Source organism: Echeneis naucrates, chromosome 6 (assembly GCF_900963305.1).
Source record: "Echeneis naucrates chromosome 6, fEcheNa1.1, whole genome shotgun sequence".
Lineage (NCBI taxonomy): Eukaryota > Metazoa > Chordata > Actinopteri > Carangiformes > Echeneidae > Echeneis > Echeneis naucrates.
This window is the reverse complement of record NC_042516.1, coordinates 13,011,750-13,036,766: the sequence shown is the minus strand read 5'-3', so window position 1 is coordinate 13,036,766 and position 25,017 is coordinate 13,011,750. Positions and strand designations below refer to the sequence as shown.

At 41.4% G+C, this 25,017-nt stretch overlaps 1 protein-coding gene across 2 annotated transcripts in view; it reads left to right on the top strand.

Moving 5' to 3' along the window:
- The first annotated feature begins 131 nt into the window (after window positions 1-131).
- The window catches only part of LOC115044884 (titin homolog), a 28,105-nt gene continuing 3,219 nt past the window's right edge, over window positions 132-25,017 (top strand). The window contains exons 1-27 of one of the 2 annotated variants that reach the window (XM_029504189.1): window positions 132-165; window positions 6,584-6,921; window positions 7,666-7,815; window positions 8,289-8,489; window positions 8,604-8,708; window positions 8,838-8,956; window positions 9,537-9,755; window positions 9,960-10,047; window positions 10,400-10,552; window positions 10,925-11,022; window positions 12,111-12,283; window positions 12,365-12,481; window positions 13,117-13,368; window positions 13,549-13,680; window positions 13,820-14,677; window positions 15,358-15,585; window positions 15,670-15,879; window positions 15,994-16,227; window positions 16,346-16,567; window positions 16,790-16,978; window positions 17,142-17,372; window positions 17,507-17,695; window positions 18,298-18,503; window positions 18,700-18,768; window positions 18,897-18,941; window positions 19,592-19,654; window positions 20,965-21,144. In XM_029504189.1, coding sequence (XP_029360049.1) covers window positions 147-165; window positions 6,584-6,921; window positions 7,666-7,815; window positions 8,289-8,489; window positions 8,604-8,708; window positions 8,838-8,956; window positions 9,537-9,755; window positions 9,960-10,047; window positions 10,400-10,552; window positions 10,925-11,022; window positions 12,111-12,283; window positions 12,365-12,481; window positions 13,117-13,368; window positions 13,549-13,680; window positions 13,820-14,677; window positions 15,358-15,585; window positions 15,670-15,879; window positions 15,994-16,227; window positions 16,346-16,567; window positions 16,790-16,978; window positions 17,142-17,372; window positions 17,507-17,695; window positions 18,298-18,503; window positions 18,700-18,768; window positions 18,897-18,941; window positions 19,592-19,654; window positions 20,965-21,144 — 5,088 coding nt within the window. In that variant the 5' untranslated portion in view covers window positions 132-146. Of the gene's footprint in view, window positions 166-6,583; window positions 6,922-7,587; window positions 7,816-8,216; window positions 8,490-8,603; window positions 8,709-8,837; window positions 8,957-9,536; window positions 9,756-9,959; window positions 10,048-10,399; window positions 10,553-10,924; window positions 11,023-12,110; window positions 12,284-12,364; window positions 12,482-13,116; window positions 13,369-13,548; window positions 13,681-13,819; window positions 14,678-15,357; window positions 15,586-15,669; window positions 15,880-15,993; window positions 16,228-16,345; window positions 16,568-16,789; window positions 16,979-17,141; window positions 17,373-17,506; window positions 17,696-18,297; window positions 18,504-18,699; window positions 18,769-18,896; window positions 18,942-19,591; window positions 19,655-20,964; window positions 21,145-24,470; window positions 24,849-25,017 lie in introns of those variants that run through there. The other variant, XM_029504190.1, reaches the window with a different exon arrangement.

Below are 25,017 nucleotides of genomic sequence, written 5' to 3'. Positions count from 1 at the left end.
TGCTATGCTCACCCAGGTGCAGTGCTGAAAGTGAACGAGAGATGAATATGATGGAAGTGTTGCGGGACATTATGTAACCATTGAATGGCAGAGCCAGAGAGGGATAAAGATGTTTCAAACACAACCCCGTGCACTCAGCTGGAGTAATGCACTCCACCACCACATGTGCGTGTCTACCGATGCTTTTGAACACGAGTGATGAGGGAAGGCGAAAGTGTGCGTCAGTGTTTTGGGTGTGTCTGCTGCGTGAGTGGGTCGTCTCAGAGTCTGCGGCCCCAGTCTGTCACTGTCTCAAGGGACTGTGGGTCTCTGAGTGCTGTTCCTCGTCTCCTCCCCTCTCATTTCTGTCTCTCCTCCCTCTCCTGGGTCCAGCTAAACACCTGCTCCTTGCAGTAGGCCCAGGGCAGGGCAAAGGGTTCCTAAGCAACAGGAGCCAGTTTCACATAGTCTTTGTTTCTCTTTATCACTCTTCCAGGATCTTCCTCTGCTTTGCTTAGTTGCTCGTTCTATCTGAAATTATAGCAGAAGATACAGAAACTGCATGAAAGAACGACATCCCAAAGTCAGATTCTTTCTGTGTGTGTGTTTGCTTCAGTAAATGTTTAACATCACCAGCCTGAATAGTATGCTACTGATATGTTGTCAGTTGGTCCTGTGATCAAAGTCTAAAGAAGAAGGCCATTATCAAACGTCATCATACTGCCCGTGGGATAGTTTCTGTTTCCTCTTAATTTTATTTGGTGTTTCACATTTTTCTTCTTCTTTTTTCTTTTCTTACGTTCTTTGGACTTTGTAACAATTTAAATCCTCAGATTTTTGGAGCGTCTTTTAAACGGGTAAGACTGTTTTTGTAATAAATAGCCCAGAATTGAAAAGTGCATGCCACACGAACTTATCTCTATGAGACAAAGGTGACGGTGCCTCACCCTGTGTGGTTTATAAAATAATGAACCTCCTTTTACCTCCCCGCTTTGGCAGTGAGTTGTGTGGCGCTAATGGGGTCAGGCAGATGGGTGGGGACCATGTTGGGGTCCATAGAGCCAGCTTGTGTGTGTACATGGTCAGACGCACATGCGGATTGTTATTCCTAGTTTTTACTCTTAAATCAGATGGCTTGTTGTTGGACATACTGTTTTCAGCTGGTTCTCATTTCCTTGCAAATTTAAACCTGTGCCTGTGTGAGAAGTGATTGGCTCAGGGTTGAAGTCCTGACAGCCTCATACTGTGCAGATGAATGCACTCCATCAGTGCTTGACTCTGAGGAGGATAGCTGTTCCCGCGCCTTTCTGGACATTGTACCGTGCAGATGACTGTGCCCCCCCCCCCCCCCCCCCCCCCCCCATGCCTGTTGGGAATATTTGTAATGAGGCTTAGCAATGGGTCCTGAATTAAAAGTGAACAATTAGCCTTAATATCTTTCCCGTCAGCAGAAGAAAATACACGCAGCCATGCAGCTACAGAATTTGACACTGAGGGTCTCGTGTTTTTGAGTCGACCGCAGCGCGTCCATGTGTCCGTCCAGCGGCCCCGCTCCTCACCGGGCCGCTCGGCTCCCGGTTGGTCGGCCGCAGTCCGAGCTGCAGGCTCCGCCCACTTTACGAGCACCGGGCACATCCAGCACAACAAAGCATGTGCGGCTCCGCGACGTTGTTTGTCCTCTGAACGCGCACAATAGAGGATTACCGACGGATTCTGCGCTGCGTGCTAATTCCAGAGTAGGTAAGGCAAAATTTCAGACTTTCTGCTCCTCCCTGCGAGGTTGAGCGACTTAGTGCTGATTTGTTTTGTTGTTCATTCGGCGCCATTTTCATACACAGATTGTTTAAATGCCCCGGCACGCTGCTCAGACGCATCCCATCACTGTCCAGCCGTTTTCATTTGGAGAGGCAAAAGTTGGCAATCCGCATTTCTGTGAACACTTTTTCCATGCGGCAGTCAAACGATGGTTGGCCAGGAAAGAAACTGAAATGACAAACCTTCATAATTCCCAATGTAGAGCAGCAGTTTGACAACAGTCCCTTTCAAATAAAGTGCTCCGTGTTAGCGGGGGCAGCGACGTGTAATGTAATGTAATGTAATGTAGTGTCTGTGTTGTTGTTGTTTTTGTGTTATCATTTTGATAAGAGCATTCACTGTTAGCTCAAGTTCACTTTTCGGAAATTGCCCTTGTATTGAAACTGCAGCAAATACGCGGTATTATCTTAATTTGTTTTTTATCAGTAAGGAATTCCTATTAAATGTAGATATTATCATGGGGAAAGATGGATATTTCTTCCCTGATATGGCTTATCCTCAAATGAAGTACAGTAATACAATAGTTAAAAAACAACATCATAATGATTGTTGTATTTCATTTCTTTAAATTATCTTATTCTATGAATATCAGCATGAGGTGTGTTGAAGCTTTTTTCCCAAGAATGTGTCCGCTGAGATGTTACATGCGATGTTTGTTTGCTGCCCTTTTTCATGAAGTATCAAAGATGGCTCTGCCTGCGGATTGCGTTTTCTGCGTGACATGATTTGCTTTTAGCCCAAAAGGAGTGCATGGGTTAAAAATATCCTCTGCTGGAGGGCGACATATGTGAATATGTGCGTTTTCCTGCATGTGATCATGCCTGTACAACCCTTAACACATTCGGAGAAACTCATCCAATAAGCTTCATCTCCATTGATGATATTGCTGGATATATATAGTCAGATAATCTTTTATGAAGCTCTGCAGATATGGCGTAGGAAGGATGAGACAGGGCTAGCGTTAGTGCAGTTGGATGGAAAAGTGCTTGAGCGAGGAGCAGATGTAAACAGATAAGTTAAAAGATGGCAGAGATAAAACCTAGGTGCTGAATCAGCAGTGTTTTGAGCACAGAGCTACTGAAGTGATGCTGAAGGATGTTTTTGGCTCTGCTATGTGAGAGTGAGGTCAGCGAGGTCCCAGAAGAGCCTGCTGGTGTTAATCCTCTTTTGGGAGTTACGATGCATTCGTATAGTTAGAGTACTACTCTGTTGTGTGAGCATTACTAAATAAGCAACAGATTCCACAACAGATTCCTCTGCTCCTTTATAATGTGCACACACGTGCAGATGTAGAATGGGCTCTAGCTGAGGTGATGTTGGAAATGGTTTCAGAATAGCTTTCAGGGTGACCACAGTAAATCAATAAAGTTACTTCATTCATTTCCCATGTCGGTTCATGTTCCACTATGAGGATCTGAGACCATCTGTGTGTATTGATTATTTTAGAGCTGGGCGTGGTATAGATTTACACAGAGAACTAGACTCAAATAAACCTTTGTAGCCTAATGTCTTTTGGTTGAGTATCCCCCACTTGACACATGAGAGATGTGGTCTCAGTGTTCTTGATTACAGTGTTTCATTCAAAGTTTGGTCAGTATTTTAAAGTCACCCTACGTGTGTCCCAGTGGAATCTTAGAAGAATCCTGTATTACTTTAGAACATGGATTATTTAAAAATAAGTATATACCATAGTGACATCAGTTATTTTTTGTGTATTCATGCAGGTTTTTGTGTGTTAACTGAAACTCTGACCAGCACGGCACGTGTTTGTGTGCATGTTGGCATGTGTGTCCCTGTTTACTTAGGGCCACCATGTGGCCACAGGGCTGATATCTTGGCCATCGTTTTATCCCTGTTGATTTTCTGCCAGGTAGGCGGAGACCCTCATAAAACCATGAATCAGCACAGCTGATCGCTACTGTCCTTCTGCCAGCCCTACCACCCCCTGATATACACACACACACACACACACACACACACACACACACACACACACCCTGAGGCACTCACACTGAGACACAGAGGGAGAGGCAGAGAACCAGGTTGGAGGGAGACAGTGAGACGGACACTGTGGGCAGGTAGATAGAAGGAGATAATCTTACTTGGTCACTTGGGGGCTGATTAACTCTAAACTCCCTCTAATTCCTTAAGCCCTCTCTGGGTACCCAGGAAATATGTTTTCTTTATGTCCTGGTATTCCTGCAAGGTGAAGCTATTTTGCAACTGTGTTAGTCGGTGGCCAATTTTGGTGAGGAAGGGATAGTAAACTTACTCAAAACTAATCATATTGTCCTCTGCTGTCCAGTCAGTACTGTGTATATTTGTGCTTGTCCACACATGTATGCACATGTGCATATGCATGTCGTGTGCACAGTACACTGTGAGCAAAAATAGATAGGTGCTTGTCTGTGAAGACTAACTAATGAGTGCCTGCATCCTAAACACATGTAGCTATTTATAAACTATACCTCCTCCTCATCCTCTGCAAGCTCTTTCCCTTTCATTACACAAAGTAACACATGCACAGTGACACTGTAGCATCGCTGGCAAGCCAATGGTAGCAACCTCCAGACAATTTTCAACCCGATTACTTGGTAATGTGAATTGTTGTGAGTTTTGGTGTGAGTTGCAACCAATGTAATGGGTTGGCATGAATTTGAAAAATTTGTCAGAAATTTTAATGGAAACTGTTAATGAATTGAAGAGCTCAATCTTAGTGCTCATTAAATTTAAGCATATAAAATCTAATTGTCATTGTCTTTCCCTTGAGTGAAATTCTGTGAGTGTGTGTGTGTGTATATATATATATATATATATATATCTTGATTTTGAAGTTTGTATATTGGCAGATTGGCACCTGATCCATCAACACTTCATGAGCTCCCTTTGGTAGAGGGTGGTCTACCTCATTTATAATTTAGTTCATTCGAGACACTAATTATGGAGTATTAAGGGCATATCTCAAACAGTACAGCAGCATTTCATTTAATTACCACTACACTAAAAAAAGAAATATGTCTGGTAATGTGAGAGATTGATGCTATATAAAGAGATTCTGTGTTTCGGCTGCTGCTGCCTCAATTAGTCATGATGCAAGATGCTCCAGCTCAGCTGGCTGATAGAAGAGATGTTAGGTAGGCAACACAAAATGGAGTAGGCAGCAGACACAAGCTCAGCTGGTCCATTAGTTGCATGTCTGTTTTCTGACAATCAGAATTGAGATGACAGAGCATTAAAAGACCCAAGAGGAGCCCATGACCATCGACGTGTGTGTGTGTGGTGACCTAAGAGACAGGCATATGGGGGGTCTTGTTGGGGGAAGGGTAGGCAGGATTAGTAATAGAGTGCAGCACAGTTATTGGTCACTGGACACAAACAATGGGAGGGCGAAAGAGGATTTGGTCTGTGTGTGTACCCCCTCCTCCTCTCCTGCTGTCCTGTAGTGCCACTGTGAAGTGTATGGTATAGAGGGTGAGGCCGCACCCTTTTGGACGGCCCTGTACATCTGGAAGGTTGGCCTGCCTGTCTGTCTAGCACTTAGGCTCCTGCTCCCCCTCCCCCAGTGTCCTCCTCTGCCATATGAGGCAGAGGAGGACATGAACTACATATGGAGTCCACAATTGCAGCCACATCAGTCACCAATTAGACAAAGCCTTGTCCAGACAGGTTATGCGACTGGAACTAATTAATCTAGTTTAGGAAATGTGTGTCCAGCTTTTTTATAATAAATGTTCTGTGTAAGAGTAGGGGATAAAATATAAAAGTAGATATCCATCCACTCCTAGTTGTGTGCATATGCAGAGGCCTCAGATGACAAGGCTTGGCGAGGACAATCTGTGTGGTGCTAATAGGCAGCACTGGAGCAAAATGCCTCCTTTGTGCCAGTGAGATTTAATGAGTCTGTATGTTGTGAGTCTGTCAGTGTTTTGAGCTTACTCTGAGACCTCCATGTAGACACAGACACTATTTAACAAGGAAGCCTATTGTGTTGTGAAGTGATGTCTGTCTGTATGAGAGTAAGTATTTATTTGTATGAGTGTGTGTGCGTGCGTATCTTTGAGTTGGGTGACAGTTGGCTTCATGTTTTATGGAATAACTGTCAGGCAAAGAACAATACATTTACGTAGCCATTTCAATTACTTATTGCTCAAATTGCTTAATTTAAATTCTACCTACTTGAATAAAAGAATATTAAGTGGTGGTTATTCATTTGCATTTGTTTGCATAATAAAAGATGATATTTTCTCTTACATCATAGCCGAGTATTGGGATAAGTGCTCATAACTAATTCCATTATTGCTTTAGATTCAACACACTGTTCCTGATTATTGATTATTGTTTGTCTTTAGACTTGAAACAAACCTATTCTCAATGTCGATTGCTCTGGAGGTTATTTCTTTAATTAACAGATTAATTGTTTGAGCTATAAAGTTGGGAAGAAAATGTGAACTGCTTAGTCCAGTGAGAATTTGTAAAGTAAAAGAAAGTAAGTAGCACATAATACAAAAGCCGAAATAATAATGCATATCAAGTGCATTTTTGCTTTTGCTTTAGTTTTTTCTTACAGTCTTTAAACATTAATATAATATCTGGTAATTTTTTTTTTTTTTTTACTTGACTGACATTCACAGCAAAGTGAACCATAATGTTTCTCACACACAAGCTGATAGTCCACTCCTCCTAATCTTTGTCTGTCATGTTACGAGTATAGCTGCACTGTGCGGTGTCACACCCCATACAACACCGCAAACTTTCTCCATCTCTGACTCCCTTCTGTTCTCCTTTCCAGTGGCTACCATGACAACAGAGGCAAGTGCAGTGAGTGAGGCAGACACTGAGGGTAAGCAGAAGGCCGGCAGCTCCGAACCCGAACCAGAGAACAAACAGAAGCCAGGAGCGGCAGCATCAGAGCCGGAGGGGGAGCAGTCGAGCAAGAAGGCCCAGGGGCAGGCCTCTGAGCCTGGGCCAGCTGACATAGCTACCTCCCCTGAGGAGGAGCAGCTGAAACCTCGCACTCGAACCTCTGCTGGCAAAGGCCTGTCTCGTCTCTTCTCCTCTTTCCTCAAGCGCCGTTCACAGTGCTCTGAGGGAGAGGGGTTTGAGGCAGAGAAGGCCCGGGAGGAAAAGGCAGACAAAGAGGAAAAAGCTGACAAAGCAGAAGAGGAGAAAGTGGAAGAAGTGAAAACTGAAGAGAAGGTGGCTAAAGCAGAGCAAGAACCTGAGGTGAAAGAAGAAAACACAGAACAAAAAGAGGAAAAAAAGAAAGAAGAAGAAAAAGGTGAGAAGAAGGGAAGTAAAAAGAAAAAAAAGGAAGCCAAAAAGAAATTAGATGAGAAGAATGAGGACATAGCAAAAAAGGAAGAGGAAAAGGCGAAAAAGAAAGAGGAGCAAAAAGAGGGGGAGAAAACACAACAAACCGTTGAAAAGAAAGAGGAAACATTTGAGATTAAAGAAGAAGAAAAGGAGACTGCTGAAATTAAGGAAAAGGGGATAGAGTCTGGAAAGAAAGAGGAGGAAAAAGTTGACAAGAAGGTGGCAAAAAAGAAAGAAAAGGAAGAAAAGGTAAAGAAGAAAGAAGAAGAAAAGGCAAAGCGGAAAGCAGAGGAAGAAGAGAGGGCAAAGAAGAGAGAGGAAGAGAAAGCAAAGAAGAAAGAAGAGGAAAAAGCTAAGGAGGTTGAAAAAGCAAAGAAGAAAGAGGAGGAAAAGACAAAAAAGAAAGAAGAGGAGAAACCAAAAGAAGAATCAAAAAAGAAAGAAGAAGAGAAGGTGAAAGAAGAGGCAAAGAAGAAAGAGAAGGAAAAGGAGGAGGAAAAGACAGAGGAAAAACAGAAGAAGGAAGAGGAAAAAGGGACAAAAAAAGAGAAGGGAAAGAACAAAGGAAAGAAAGAGGCGAAGGAGGGGAAGGGACCAAGCAGGGAGCAGGTGAAAGCACCGATTGCTGCTCCGGAACCTGAACTGAAAACCGAGCCGGACACTGAACAGGCTCCTGATCAGCACTCACTAAGCAGCACAGAGACACAGGTGAGGACAAATATTTTCCCTCACTGACTGGAGGAGTGCATTTGATGTGTGACATGTGATTTTCACTTTGAAACATTGTCAGCTCTCCTGTATACAGATTCAGATTTCAGACTGAATTGGAGTGGAGGAGGTGCTTTTTTTTTTTTCTTCTTCTTCTTCTCAATCAAATTTTAATGTTTTGCACAACTTGCTCAGTGAAACTCACTATGCTGAGTTGGTCTGAAAGCTTGGCCTGACACCGAAATTAGCAGTGCTAGTTTGAAATCTAGTATCAAAAGCTTATTTGTTTTTTCAAGATTTGCAGGTGTTTTATATATAGTACATTCATTAGTCATTTTTTGAGAAGGTACAGCAACTGCAGCCGACAATACTTTGCAAATGTCTTGTTTTGATTCTACCAGCCAGCTCAAGAGGAACAGAAGGAAGAAGCTGCATTAAAGAAGGAGCCTGAAGTCGTGGAAGAAGTAAAAGAGGAGGGCCAAGAAAAAACAGAGGAAAATCCAGCAGAACAGGAGAAAGAAGTCAAAGGAGCAAAAAAAGAAAAGGAAGAGGTGAAGAAGGAAAAGCCTTCAAAAGAAAAGAAGACAGAAGAGGCGAAAGGCTCCAAACGTCCAAAAACCATGCAATGTAAAGTTACTCTACTGGATGACACTCAGTTTGAGTGTGAGCTTGATGTAAGAGACAACTCACAGTACGATCTGCCCAGTTATACATTAAAATGTTGTTAAGCCTGAATAATATACCTCACCATTTGTCCTTCTGCTTGTCTCTCTCTCTCCATCACTTAGAAACATGCTAAAGGCCAGGAACTTTTAACAAAGGTGTGTGACCACGTTAACCTGCTGGAGAAAGATTACTTTGGACTTTCCATCTGGGAAACCCCAACCAGCAAGGCAGGCAGTTTTTTCGTTTTTCCTCCTGTTGTTTTCATATAATGCAAAATCCAATTTTTTTTTTACATGATGCAGAAAATGAATTAGTTGAGAAAATTTGATAATTTGTTTCTTATCCAATTTTCACAGACATGGCTAGAGCCCACAAAAGAAATCAGGAAACAGGTTTCAGGTGCTGTTTATGAGTTTACATTCAATGTGAAGTTCTACCCTCCTGATCCAGCACAGCTCACTGAAGACCTCACCAGGTGAGTCGCTCTAGTGATCATAAATTGTTTAACATTTTGGAAAATCTGTTTATACCTTTTCTTGCTTTGAGTAAGATGAGAAGATTGATACCACTCTCCTGTCTGTTTAAGAAATATACACTTTGAGTAGTTGGTTAGCTTAGCTAAGCTCAGCAATTGAAAGCAGGTGGAAGCATTAGTTGTTTTTTTTTCTGTAAACTGATGATTTACATTTCAGATATCCAAGCTAAAATGTATATATAAGTTGTGATGCCATGGGCAGTCATATGTTGGAATTATTTCTTGGCTGGCAACCTAATACTGATGTCTAAACTTCAGGAGGTCACTTTTTATTTGTCTTTTCTCATTTCAATTGGTATGGGTTTAAAATAAATCTGATGTAACATGTTATAAATCAGTTTCCCCTCTCTGCTAAACTAAGCTAGGTGATTATTTGGTGTTAGCTTTGTACATATGCAGGCATGAAACCTTTTCCAGCCCTTGTAATGTTCAAGAAAGTGTATTTCTTCATTAATTATCGCAGAATAAAATTTCCATGTCTTAATGAGCGATCTTGCGTTGCCTTTCACATTGTCTCCAGGTACTTTTTGTGTCTCCAACTGAGGAAGGATATTCTGCATGGTGTTCTTCCCTGTTCCTTCGTCACACTATCCCTGCTGGGCTCTTACACAGCCCAGTCAGAGCTGGGGGAGTACGACCCAGAAGTACATGGAACAGATTATGTTAAGGATCTGAACCTGGCACCCGGACAAACAAAAGAGCTGGAGGAAAAAGTGATGGAGTTGCATCGCACGTACAGGTAATTAAAAGGAATGGGCAGTGATTGGACAAACATAGCAATGACGAGCTACAGTTAACTGAAAGCTTTCATCAAGTTTGATCAGTACCATCAGAAACCTATACAAACCTTCTATACCTTCAGTCTTTTGACAAATCCTTCAAATAATCTTGACACTAAAGTATGTGTTTTTTAAAAGACTCTTCTTATCTTGCATGCTTCCAGGTCGATGAGTCCAGCTCAAGCAGACATGTTGTTTTTGGAAAATGCCAAGAAACTTGCCATGTATGGGGTTGATCTGCACCAAGCAAAGGTACAGTGTTCCCTAAGTAGTTTAATGTATATATTAACTGTTTGCTGTTTAGGGTTGAGATGGTTTTTCATCTAAAATGCTACCAAAAAGTCCTCCGTTTAAATGTGTACTGTTGAAATGAATGTCCCTATATTAAAGCAGTGTACTTGTATTACATCAGGACCAATCCTAATAACAAAACTGATCAACCCCGTATTTGAAATAATTAGAGATTAATAACAATTCAAACTCCATGAACGCCAACTCTGTGTCCTGTGAGAAAGTCTGTCACCTAGTGACTGGTTGGTGGAAGCACAAGGTGATGGTGTGCACATACAGTGCTATAATATCACGTCTTTTTTTGTGTATGCAGGATCTGGATGGCGTTGACATCACATTGGGGGTTTGCTCCAGTGGTCTGATGGTTTACAAGGACAAACTGAGGATCAACCGTTTCCCTTGGCCCAAAGTGCTCAAGATCTCTTACAAACGCAGCAGCTTCTTTATCAAAATCCGACCATCAGAGGTAAATCTGTAATTACATTTCACATTCAGTTTTTTTCTTCATATATATATTTGGTCTTTCAAACTCATCCTACCTTTCTCCCTTTCACAAATACGCAGTCCATAGTCTTAACCTGCCTATTTTACATTCTATGGAGTTCTGCAAAACATTAATTTTGAATTCTACAAATAAACCTCAGGATTAATTGTTAGATTCACTCAAACCATTCCTTGGACCTGCTTTACTCTCACATTATCTCTCAACTATCTTCCAAAAGATTCTTATTTATTTATTCTATTTAACTCTTGGATATAGATCACGTTTCAATTTGCGTGGTGAATGACTACAACAGGTTTATTTAACATTGACTTTGAATTATCTCTTCACCTGCAGCAAGAGCAGTATGAAAGTACGATTGGCTTCAAACTGCCAAACTACAAGGCTTCAAAGAAGCTGTGGAAAGTTTGTGTTGAACACCATACCTTCTTCAGGTAAGTGCACGTCATTCTCACCTTATTCTGACTGTCATTTCTCTGCCTCGCAACAGATGTCAAGCTCAGGTTCTGCCTATTGCTTACATAATTGGCTAAGAGCTCCCTGCAGCTTAGCCCCCACATTAGCCCTGAGAGGAAAATTGACGTACCCATTGTCCTGATCTTAAAGGTCAACCTCAAAGATTTTGTCTTCTTAATGAGCTCACGGTTAAATTTGCTGACATTGTTACATAACAGTCCAACTTTGTATAGAAATGCTGCGAAGTGATATTAATGTCATTTACATCTGATCACTAAGTTGCTAGTAGGGGTGTGCCAAAAAATCGATTCAAATAAGAATTCAGTTTTCAGCATTTTATGCTAATTTAACCATGAGACTGTGTTTTAGGTTGTGAAATATAGACAATTTCTTCAGTTATAACTGAAAACTTTAATGCTTCCACACATTTAAGTGAAAATATAACAATAAAACAATGAAACATATGTTCCACAACTTTGGTGGGAAGATCAAATCCACAAATCTTCTATCCCCATGCTCTTTGGTTTTCCACTGATTAATGACATCTCCACTGAAGTACATGATAGTCAACCTCTTTGTGCTGAGTGACTCTCATTTGTCTTAGCATTTAGCACTCAGACGGCTGGGGGTCCTGCATAAATGGTGGCCCCCTCTGAGAATTTTCCTGACAGATATGTTCTTTTTTATTCCGAAAAAAAGACCGGGGTCCGGTCTCTGTGGAGGGGCCCAATCTCTTGTCTAGTCTGGTCTGATCTGATCTAGCCTCTACTCTCTGCAGGGGCCTGGTTTCTGGTCTAGTCTGGTCCAGTCTTGTCTCTGGGGGGTCCGGTGTCTCTGTATTTTACATTATGGCCATATTCTTACCTGGAACACGCACAGAGGTCAAATCAAATCGTTTTGAATCGAATCATAGCTCCAAAAATCTGAATCGAATCAAATCGTGAGATAGTAAAAGCTTCCCACCCCTATTTGCTAGGTTTGTCAGATTGCTGAAATTGTCTATTTGATTAAATGTTGATTAGATTAAAATTTAATACATTAAAGTTTTACTTTGTCTCTCCACCAGGGTACCGACAGTGGAGCCTCCCTCATCACGTCGTTTCCTCGTCTTGGGCTCCAAGTTCCGATACAGCGGGCGAACACAGGCCCAGACCCGGCAGGCAAGCTCCATGATTGATCGCCCAGCCCCTCGCTTCACACGCTCTGCAAGCAAGAGGCTGTCCCGTAACCTAGATGGAGGTATGAGCAAGCCTGTCATGGTGTTACTTCTTTTGATGTCTCTTGTAATAAAAGCTACTCTGACTTGTTTTCCTCTTGCAGCTGGAGATGAAACACTCCAGTTTCTGCAACAACTCTCAGCATCAACCAGGTCTGAGGTTGATGATTGGTCATTGATGCTGGAGTCTGCTAAACCTCAGCTTTCACCTGTATTCCCAGGTACCAGGAACTGTGTGGAAGTGCACCAGCGTTCTTTGGCATATTTGCAGCATTTATTTTACTCTTGCTTACAAACATCCTTAACATATCAATTAACATACCAGCCCTTTCTGGAACATTCGCTTTCATGTCTGCAAAGAAGACATTGACCTGGCTTGACATGTGGACAATGACACCCACCTCAATCTTTTCCTGGCATGATCCCAGGGTAGCTTTTATCACTGTGAGCTCTTACAGAGAGTTTCACCATATGCCTATCTACTTTCTAGCATCTCCAGTCTTGATGCTACTTTTCCTTTTTTTTTTTTTTTGGCATTTCCAGAATTTGCTGCTTTGTGTGTTGCACAACTATTACTTGCATTCAGTTCTGGCTTGCATTGTTACGTTCAGTATCATAACTCACTCACTCCTTACAACCCCAGTGGCTGTCATTAAAACAGGATACAACTGGACCAATACATACTCTAAGGTTATGGTCAGTTTTGCCCTATTCTGAAGAATGAGACTTCTCATTCAGCTTTGGTGCCTACTAACCTTCAAAAACACTCTCAAAGCGCTGTGACACTTTCACAGTGGCTGTCATCTCTCCAGAAAAAAATTGCATAAACTTTTATCACCTCCCCATCTTTTCACAGCAGTAAGGGAGTCTGACCAAGCTTTCACAGGATCATGGGAGCAGGGAGAGTCTGTTCAGACAGTAACATGGCAGGACGCTGAGATTGGGCAGAAGGGCTCTCAAGCTATTGACCAGACAGTGACTCTGCCATGGCAGGACCTGGGATCTGATGAACAGCAGCAAAGGAAAGAGGAAGATGAGTGGTCTTCACTTCTGTACCATCATCCTCCTTTTCCCTTTATCCCACCTTTGGATTTTGTGAAAGAGCCAGGTATCTTCATTCATCTGCCCAATGTATATGGTGCATGAACACCCGTTTCCTATAGACAGCACATGCTTTACCTTTTTTTTTTTTTTTTTTTTTTTAGATTTTCACTTCACAGATTTGATTATTATTTTTTTTTCTCATTTGTTGTGGAATAGCTGAGTGTTGCTTCTCTTATTTTGTCAGCCAAGCTCAGCCTAACAAAAATGAGCTCTATGGAAAGGCTCTTGCAGCCGCCGCTAAAAGAGCCAGATGATTGGTTCCTGCGCTTTGACAGAATCGCCTCTTCGCCTCCGCTTGAGAAAATTGAAAAAGCATGTGAGTTTCTTTGTGTGGGTGTTTGCCAAACATTGATGGAATTCAAGTGGCCTTAGTAAAATGGATTGTCTGGATTGTTCATTATTTTTTTTGTCGTTCATAGTTTAGTTTAGCCACTTTCACCTTCTACCCCTTTCAGTCTCTGCCTTAGCTCAGCTCCAGCTCCAGGAGACCGAAGATCAGCAACTGACCACGGAGGAAGTCATTGACAGGCTTCAGGAATCAGCAACTTTGGTAGACCATCTTATAGAGGCTCGTATTTTAGAAAAGAGGCTGCAGAAAGTGAGAGCTTTGGAGGAGAGGCTTCAAGAAATGGATGAGATGGCAGAGATACTTCAAGAAGTGATAGAGGAAGAACTGGGCCAGGAGGAAGTAGAGAGGTTAAAAAAAGAAGAGGAAGAAGGAGAGTTGGAGAGGGAAAAACAAATGCGAGTGGAAGTTAGAACAGACGGAGTGCTGAAGAAGTCTGTGATGATGACGGAGACAAAAGAAGAGAATGAAGTGGATGAACTGGAAGAGCAAATAAAGCAGGTGTTTTTAAAAGGGTTGTTGCCTGAGGAGGAAGAGTTTGAGATGAAGCAGCTGAGTGAAAAAGAGGTGATGGATGATAGTTTGATACAGAAGCTGCGGCAGATAGAAGAGGAATGGCCAAATGAGGTGGAGGAGAGACTTGACTCTCCAGATGTCATTGGCACCACTTCTGTGGTTGCAGTTCAGAGTCTGGAAGATAGGACTAAGAGGAGAGTGACGATTGTAGATGAGAGGGGGCAACAACTCGGGGATGTAGACGACATGCAGGTACAGACTAGTGTCCTAACAGAAGAGAGTTTAGAAAAGCAAGATGCAACCAGACGTGAGACAGAATTATTGGAAAGGGTAACTGCAGGAGAGTTGACAGAAAAGCGTCAGGCTGCGGATCAGTCTCAAGTTGAAGATCAAGATGTCTGGTTCATACTTTTTGACCGTCCCACATACAGAGCTGTTTTTAAACCACCAGGTACAGTATGTTATGGTGCAAACAGCTTTACTAATCTCCATAATATTTTATAAAACTAACATTTCCCTTTTTTATTGTACAGCTCACTAAACTAAAACATTCAACTGTTACACTATTCACAAAATGCTTGATAGTTTCTATAGAAATCTCAAGTTAAAGGACATTCAACAGACTCGTGGCTTTGTCATTGTTTTTGCTCTCTTTTTCTATAAGTAGAATTAGATAATTATTAAGTATTATTTTTGGGGACTTTTCATGTTTGCATTCAGACAATAAGTGGCAGAGATGCCAGCAGAGAGAGGAGGGATTGGCATGCACCTATGCTACATGTCATTCCCCTCTCTCTCAAACTCTGAACACTGCGACAATGTGGAGTGCGCACTAACCACTGACATAAAACTTTTGGTTGATATAGCTATAAAATAGAAGAACTTAATTTATCATAGTATAGAAAATCTAGATATAAGAGGCTGAAAAATGGCTACAGCCTTAATCCAGCCAGCAGAATTTACAGCTTTTCAGTCGTGACAATGAAAAAACTAATGCTTTGGTATAGACAGTATAGTTGGCATGTGTACTTGAAAGTGTGAATTCAAATTCAATTGAAGTTTTTGTTTTTTTTAGGACTTTAGATTTGTGCCAATGTTCAAAGACATATTTGTCTTTACTGTCATTATTAGTCACCACTATGGACTATGCTCAAGTGGATAAAGAGAAGTATGACATCTCAAAGGCTGAGATAACAGCAGGTGAGGAGAAAACAGAGATTATATTCCAAGAGAAAGACGTCAGAGAAGTGTGGTATGCACCAGAGATCTCGACACGCCAGACCATCACAGACAGAGCTGATGACTGGTTTGTGTTGCTGGATGTTTTCCCCAGAGTTGCTGTTCCATATGTACCTTCAGGTACTGCTAAAATCCCATTACGTCCATATTATGCTCTGTTGTATTTGGTTCTTGTTTTAAAATTGTCCTTTTAAAATTCTAAAGGACAAGACCAAATGGGTGCAGAGAATCTTGTCTATGTGGTTGGACCTGCAGCAGATAAGATCAGAGAAGTAGTCATTGAAGAGAGAAAGATAACACATGAGGCACCAAGGTATCCACAAGAAATCCAACTACAGCCAGTGGCAGACAGAGATGATGACTGGTTTGTGTTGCTGGATGTTGTTCCCAGAGAGACATCGTATGTACCACCAGGTACTGCTACAATCCCATGCACATCTTTGCAGTCTAATAACAGCAAGCAGTTATTCTGAGTTTTGCAGAAGCTCTCTGTGGTATCTGAGGATTTGTTATCTCCTTTTGTTGTAGTTGCTTTTTCGGAGCGTGCTCAAGTGTCACCAGAAGAATTTGTCCCTCCGATTCAAGTAGGAAGCATTGAGCAGAGGGAAAAAAGATTGGAGGTTGTAGTAGAAGACAAAGAAATGAAACAAGAGCTGGTTGAAAAGCGAGTGTTGGCACTACCGCAGGCTGTGAGAGAAGTTGAAGATGACTGGTTTGTTCTGTTGGATCTTCCCATTAGAGAACCAGCATTTGTGCCACCAGGTATTGCCAACTTTCTTTTATGCGCCTCCTTAGTTTTGTCACATGGACTCAAATGCTCAGTTTGTCATCATTTTTGACTTAAGTGTCTTCCAGTGCTGATTCATTTTCTTATCACTAGTTACCGTGGCCGAGTATGCTGAGGTTTATACTGAAGAAACCATAGCTGTGGAGTCCAAGAAGAAGGTTGTGGTTGAAATGATTGCAGAGCAGGAGGAGGAAAAAATGCTTCCTGTCCAAGTTGTGTCAGTGATGAAAAAATCCGAGCCTCTGAGAGAAAGAGATGATGACTGGTTTCTGCTCCTGGATGTTGCTCCTAGACAAATATCTTATGTGCCTCAAGGTACACATATACATCCTCTTTTTTTCTATTCACACATATTTCACACACCCCAAAGTCTCATGTATAGTGTCCCCAGAGTCCAGCTGACAGAAAACTATCATTAGTCTGAGAACTTGATTCTTTCAATTCCCCTAAACTATACAGATAATTTTACAGATGTAAGGCTTCTGTCAGATGCACTGGACGAGGCTGAAGCTGAGCTTAAATATTCTCTGTTTTCAGTCTCTGTACCGGTACCCAGGCAAATTCATCCAAGCATTGATCCTCAAGTGAAAAGCACAGAGCAAAGGTTGCAGAAGATTGATCTTGACGAGATTAGACTGCAGCCTTCCACTCCACTTCCAGACAGAGATGATGACTGGTTTGTGCTGTTTGATGCTATTGGTGAAGAAGCAGTCATACTACCATCAGGTATACAGTGTCTGTATTTTTGGGCCCATCAGAATTTGATTTCCAGCTAACTATACAAATTGATGTACTTCTAAAACATTACTCAACATTTGCAGCCCTTAACTAGCCTTTTAGGGCAAAAATTTGTGTGGTCACTCAGTTCCTTTGACTCCTCCTGATCTAGTTGCCCCTGTTGAGATTATTCAAGATGTGAGGAAGACGTTTGAAGCAGAGGTTATAACAACAGAGACTAGAAGATGGAAGAAAACGATAAGTGTCGACAAACGGCAAGATGAGATGCGCATTTCTGAAATGAGGCAAATCCAAACTGCGCCACCATCAGAAAGAGAAGTAGGAGATGATTGGTTTTTCCTGTTTGACATCGTTCGAGAAAAGCCTGTTGTCGTACCCCCAGGTACACCAAGTTGCAAAAGAATGTCCCCACATGTGCCAAAATGAAAATAGAAAGATGATATGTTTTTGCAATGCATAGTTCATTTATGTGCTTCATTTCGATAATAATAATACCTGATTGCATATTTGAATTAGTGGGTGTCCCTGAGCGTATCCAGTTCCCACCAGAGATCAGAGTTCCAACTGCTGTGGCCAAAAGGATTGATATTTCAGAGACAAGACCAATGTTTGAAAAGCGAATCCAAGAGGAAAGACTTCCAGTCGCCCCCATACAAGTCAGTGACGATTGGTTTGTTCTACTAGATGTTAGCCTCAAAGAGTCAGGTATTCTCATTCTCTTTCTTCGCTCCATGAAACGCTTATTAACCTTTGCATCCTGTTTACAGGATACATGGGCATAACATAGCACATTCGCTTTTATTCACGGACCTCTAACTGTGCTATGTTTTGCAGTGTGGAGAACTAATGTCTTCTTAATCAGCATTTCACTGGTTGCATTTCATTGAGCTTTTTAGCTCTTCGCAGCCTAACACCATCTGCCTTTGCTCCCATCATTGGATCGTAACAAGACATTGTGCTTTTGCTCCCATTCCACTTGCCAATATTTGCTTCTGGCCCACCTCAGGCTCAGATTACATGCTTGTTCTTTGTAAAAGGTGGTCAACACAAAGTCTAAGGTACAGTATACTCCTCCAGTGTGTTCATGGACCTCATCCTGGAGGCTTGAGTGTGTAAGTATGATGTGACTGCTTCATTTGCATAAATGTGCTCTTGAATGTTTTGTGTGTTTTGCATGTTTGTTACTGTTTCAGTGTGCATTGTAATCTTTGAGAGGATTTGATAATGTCAAATGTTCATACAATCGCACTTTTTCCAAAAAGAATTTCCATGTATTTATATTTACATTTGGCCTGCATTGTATCCAGCGGTGAGCACACAGAGGGGAACCCGTCCTGTCAGTGCGCCGGTCTTCTCCCAGGCTGCTCTGGCTGAGGCAGGAATCCCGATGGCCCCTTTCGACCAGCCTCAGACCTCCACTCCAATAAAGCCCACCCGCCAGGAGGAACGAAAGCTGGAGGTCACAGTAGAAGCTGTGGAGCCATCAAAAATCGAGGCTGAGTTTGAGGTCAAGGTATGCAATAATAGTGATCAGTCATCTTCATGTGAATGATTTGACCCAGGTATTTTGGCCATAAGCAGCTCTTTAAGAAGATCTCTTTTACTGTAAATACATGTTAGTTAATAATGTTGTTAATGACAGAGGCTAGAGTAGCAGTCAGAGTTTGCTCTCTTTGTCTGAGTGTGAACTGTCTCTCTTGCTGCTGTAGTCAGCAGCCTGGAGTGACCAGGGAACAGTAGAGTCTTCACTGATATCCACCATCAATGGGGACATTCAGGTTAGTGTTGAATGCCGGCGCCTGCATGTCATCGCAGAGAAGCCGTGTCCATTATGGTTGATCTCTTGAATGTCACAGCCAGCAAGCAGGGGATGCTAATATGTGTTCCTCTCTCCTCCCTGGGGTAGCACGTGTCTGAGGTCACAAGCACGGAGGTGGTGCGAATGCGAAAGGTCAGATTCTTAGCACCGTACATGTTTCTGTAGTCATTTCTCCACCTCCATTCTGATGATATCAAGCTTCTCATCCAAAAGACTAATTTCACCCTCTTCTCATATTGTGCTTCCATATGGCTAGGTCTTAAATGAACACCACACCAGGTTCGATGTATTTTAAAAGATCCAAAAATGTACAAAAAGATAGCTTTAATATGAAGAGATGTGTTTTACACATGAGCTGCTTCATAATTAGGAAGGCATTCATTTCTTCTCATTGCTTGTTTTCATAGACTCTGGAATGTACACATGCATGAGTATAGAGTAAATGCATTTTACTAAAATCGGGCATGATAAATGGTGGTGTGTCACAGTTCTGTCACTCCACCATTGTGTTTTTTTTTTTTTTTTTTTCTTTGCTCATCATAAAAACTGTTAAGTCAGTCCACTAGAGTCGTTAGTTCTTTGCTTCATTAGTACGTCGCAGTTTCGCCATATGGCAACGTATCCCCAAACTGTTTTGCATGCTAACTCAACACTCTGTGTCTGTTGTATTAACATCTCAGTAAATGTCATTGTTTGCATGTCCAAGGTATTGTAGTTTGATCCCAGCTACAGGGAAACTGAGACAAACCACATTTTTTTTTATCTTTTTTCGTTTTTCACAGAAAAGAGCAAAGAAAATTGAGGGTGACTCAATTTATATCAGGCATAGCCTTTTAATGTTGGAGGTTTGTATCCCTGCTGGAGATGCCAGTCTGTAGCTATATTTTCTTGCTCTTTGGCACACTGGCTACTGTTTAAGATCACGCTTTCATGTGGCACGATTCACACTTCTTGCATTGTTGGTTCATGATTGGCTGTAGAGTACATAATAATTATGTGTATGTCTGTGGCAATGTAACTCTAATCTGGTTTTATCAGGAGAGTGCTTTTGAGTTTATAACAAGTATTTCGTTTTCACGATTCCTCAAGCTGTCCCAAATGATCAGCCAAGAGAGTTGGTCAATTATTATGTTGCATAACTGACAGCATGCTTTTTTTTTCACATTTTAAAGCCAGGATCCACAAGCTGCTCCATTTGTATATAATATAGATTTTTTTTTCTACATCATCAGTATTCTCCTGTTCCTGCTTCTGCTTTTTCCTCCATCTCACTTTCTAACTTGCCAGCAAAGTGTTGATCTTCTCTGCAATTAGGCTAATGAAATATTTGACCATGGAAATGAAAATCAAAATAATTCCACTTTTTGCTGTTGTGTCTGAAAGAAACAACGATGTGCGAAACACTTATCATTAAGTTGCGTTTAAGCACAACTTAAAGTCATGATTAAAGCTAACAAACGCTTCTGGTCTTGAGCTTGAGCAGCCTCTGCAATCTGGTAAGATGGTTGTTCATATCAAGCAACTTGATGTTAAGTGTTGCTAAATCAGTGCTGGTTCTTTTGTTCATTTGTATTAAATGAACAGGTTTCATCATGCCTGGCAACTTGTACCATGTCTGCTACTATCACCTCTTCTGCTCTTTGACTTGCAGCCTGTTTTCATGTGTTTCCTTGCAATGAAATAGATCCTTGTGTGCTGTGTGATTAATTGCCTCTGCTACCAACACCAAGTATTAATTAAAATAATAAATAAATTGTAGCATGGACTCCTTTAATTAGCTGAAAGGCTTGATGTACAGTTTGAAAAGGAGTGATTGATAATCTACCTCTGATCATCTAGATTAACTGGATCTACTAATTTATGTTTCCTTAGAATCACCATTTAAGGCTGCTTCTGCTTATTTTTTAATCTGCAGTAAAACAAGAGAAATAGTACAATGGACAAAGGACTGTGATCTGACTCTTTTTTTCCACTTTTCTTTATTCCCTCCCATTTGTTAATCTTTCCCTGTCTCCCAAACACAAACATGTCCTTGATCTATTCTTTCCTTTCCCTTCCTCCAACTTTCGCCACCTGTCCTCACTTTGTCTTTGAATTTCTTCCTTTTTCTCGCTTTCCTCATCACATACACCTCACCACCACAACCCCTGAATAGGAGTTCAGTAAGCCTCAGGAGGACTTGCTCAGGCATCATGCCAGTATCAGTAAGCTGAAGAAGAACTTCCTGGAAGCCGTCCCAGAGCCCAGGCCCAGCGAGTGGGACAAGCGTCTGTCCACACACTCTCCGTTCCGCACCCTGGGCGTAAATGGTCAGCCTCTGCCCAGTGCAGATGGGGTAAGTCTTCCACCAAAACCTCCCACGGAAAAATACTTGATTTAGGGGAATTCTCTCATTCTCTCAGATGAGGAGTTGTAGAGATCATGCAAATAAATACATTTTCAGTAAAATTACCTTCTTAGGATAATGACTATGTGAACAGACTTGTGTGTTTTCCATGGCCCTGCATCTTTAGAAATCTTTGCACTTCACTGGAAAGTATCACCACATTGATGTGAGGAGTGTGCATGGGTTTGTATTCTAGCTAACATCTTTGAATAATTTCCAAGGTTGTAGAATTCTAAAGATTTAATTGCTGCATAAGAATATAGATTCATTTATTGTGCACAGTGAACAAATTCAAATGAGAGAAATGGGTCAGGCTCTTCTGGTTGTCACTCTTCGTCCTCCAGCAGCTTCAGTATAATGAATTATGTGTGCATGTGCAGACCTATTCAAGAAAATAGCATGTGGTATGTAACACATGCATGTGAATGAAGTATGCTGTCTGACTTGTTGAATAAGGTCTGCATTTCTCTTAAAAGCTGCTGTGGAGGTAGTTGAGGTCACATTTAACTCTCTGATAACTCACTTAAGCTCGCCTTACCTGAAGTAGACAGCTCCAAACCCTGACATGTTCTTGTTGCATGACTGGCAGACTGGACTTTGAAAATGTACTGCATGACTCAGAGATGACCACTCTCTTGAGGATTTGCACGTTCTGACGCTGAGCAGAATTTCCTTTTTCCCCTCTCCTCTATCCTTTATTCATGGTAAATTTTTCTCTCTGTTTATTTATTTATTTCAATTTTTTTTTGACCCTTTGTTTTCAAGCTGCTTTCACCTCTTTTTTTTTTTTGGGCTGCTGCTTCAAACCTTCAAACCTGTTTTTCCATGAAGAGACAAGGCCTCATTCACAATTGTACCAGCAGTTTTTGCTCAAGTCTACCAATAATGTGAATATACTAAAACTGACATTAAAAATCTTGCAGTTAAAATAATTGTAATACAGTTAAAAGAGCAAAAACAAAATCCAATCTTAATATGGACAAACAACTAAAATCTGTCAAGGTGAATTTTACGTACTTTTCAGTGAATAATTCAGGTGCATCATCAATTCTTGGACGTAACCCCTTTTAGACTTGGAGGTTAGTGCTCCTGTTGTTAGGATGCAGTGCAGTTGCCCTGAAACTAAAACAAAGTGACAACTTTTACCCTGCTGTGAAGAAATAAATCAGAGAAAACGTACCAAGTGCTGAACGGAAGTTGAAAATAGGACATGGTCAAAAATGGTCTGCCTAGTGGAGTGAACACACATTGCATTCCTTATGCTTCCCCAAGCCAACATTCCCAACCCATTCTACTTATAATTCATGAGTAAATGTGGATTATAGGAATAAGATAAGAGGGTCAAAGTCAATAGTATTAACAAGCAGCAGCAGAATTGGTCCTGCCAGACTGAAAGTAATTCAAAAATAGGCTGTAGAACGTTGTATAGCTAATGCAGGCTTATGGACCTCTGGGCATCTGTGCCAGTTTAATATCTTCAGACAAGATGCCCATATTCAGCTGGTTCAGTTGCTCTTAGTTCAGTCTCTTGAAAGCTTTACAGTGCATCAATTTATGGATCATTACAGATGTGGATGATGTGTCTTTTCAGCCTTTCAGCCTGGAATGTAGGACATGGAAATAAACACTAAAAATGCATGTCCCAATAACTTTTCCATGCTCTGGACAGCAAATGTTGCTGCTAAATAAAATTTTTGTTCGAATTATCACTTGAAGTATGTTGTTAGATCAAGATTTTATAGTTTCTATCATCAGGTAGTCCCCCAGCAGTTCAGCTCTCTGTCGATCATTGCAGACATTTCGAATTTCTTCCCTCTCATCTCTGTTCCCCCCTCCCCCTTTTCCCCACCCCTCCTTCAGTTTGTCATCCGCCTACCGCGCGGCCCCCTGCTAGACTTCTACTCCAAACGCAGCTGAGGGGCCGTCTCAACCCTGCGGAAACCCCACACAGGTGTGAGTGTGAGCCATGGAGACCACACCTAGTCCATCTATCCATCAACCTCTAGCTTTTTCTTCACCAACTATTCCTTCTCCTCCTCCCTTTGCCTTTTCTGCAGCATCACCGTAGCATTTTTCACCTTTCATCCTCTGCTCCACTTGAGAAGCTGCCCCTCATTTCTTTTTTTCTGGCTTCTGAGGAAAAAGACTTTTATTCCTTCTATTTCCCTCTGCGGCACAAATTTTTCTGGTTTCTCCAGTCAGAAACAAGACATGTCGTCCAGACTGATGTGGAGTGAAAATGACCCACTCAAAAATCAACCCACTACTACTTTCTGTGGAGTCATTTGGATTGTAAAGATACAAACCCATCTACCGATATTCTCTAAGAATGGACTTTTATCTCTTTTTTTTTTTTTTTTTTTTTTTATGTGACCATATCACTTTCAGCCTGCTTTTCTTCACTTTTTTTAAAAACACATTTTAGGTGCATTTATTAGGAGGTCGTATTTAGATAAGATGAACACTGTGGTGTTTTGGGGATGAACTTTCTACACCCCACATCAAGTCAGTACTAGAAACCATTCATGACCTGGACTTTACTCTGGTTACTGAAAATAGTCTTTCTCACTGTATAGTGTTTACAGTGAATGGAGAACTTGAGGCAGCTTAATTGTAATACTTATTTACCTCTTTGTCCTTCACCAGTATTTTACAAGACAATATGTAGCAACTTCAAGAAGTTTCTTGTTGCATGACTTTTTGACAATCGACTTTGACCAAAGAATAAAAAGCATTCCTTATACAGTTCAAATGACTTTTTATTCCTTTTAAAGAACTTTAATTACTATATCATAAGTAAGTCCCTGCTGTACTTCTGATAGTGTACTCATTTTTGTCATCACTACCTCCTGAATGAAGGTTTAAACAAAGGAAATTACTATTTCATTCAACATATACTAAATATTATTCATTGATGACATGCAGTCTGAATGGTGGATGCAGCTAAACCTATATTCAGTATCCAGTTTATTTGCTTACCTACTCTAGCAGGTGTTGGAGGAAAAAAGGTGGATTCGGCCATTGTGATGCCATTTTTTTTAAGTGCCATTAAAGCAGTATTGATTAGACAACTACTGTCCTTGAAAATATGTGTAGTGGCTCATAAAATGCATACTGTGTGTACTTCATCAATGTATAGTCGCATATTTTTAATTTGCATGCATTCATGTTTATGATCTCTGTAAATTCAGCTAGTTATACACCATGTCAGTCGGAAATATCCACCCATCTATAACATATGACATCACATAGTGACTATGTTTTGTCTTTTTTAGAGTGTGTGCATTAGTTCCCTGTGCAGTGGTTCAGAGACAAAGGCTGAGGAAGCCAGCAGCAGCTTGCCAGGCATATCCAGGCCCACTGCGAGCCACAAGAGTGAGCCTGATAGTTGTGAAGCCCATGGTGCTCCTATTGAGGAAGAGTCATATGATCAAGATGAGGTTGTAGTGTTTGAGACCTCCTTGGTGCCCATCGTAGAGGTGGAGATGGCGCAGTTGCCTCCTTCAAACGACCCCTCCTATAAAGCTTTAGATGAGACCCAGGAGGAGGAAGGATCATATCCTGGAGTGTCGGAATGCTCTGGAGGGATAGTTGGATCTTCCCCAGCCTCTTATTTCAGGAGCAATGGTCCACAGGTCATACGCTGCTTCCAGGTAGCCTGCTGACTCCCTCCAGGTGTTGCTAATCCTGTCTTTGCTTGGCCTCTTTAATTTCAAGCCTGCCTCACTCTCTCACTCGTTGGGTTAATCTTAAATGTGTAAAGGGGAGTATTAGTGTGAACTATGCTCATCACAGTCAAATATGCTTCTGGTTGCTGCAGAT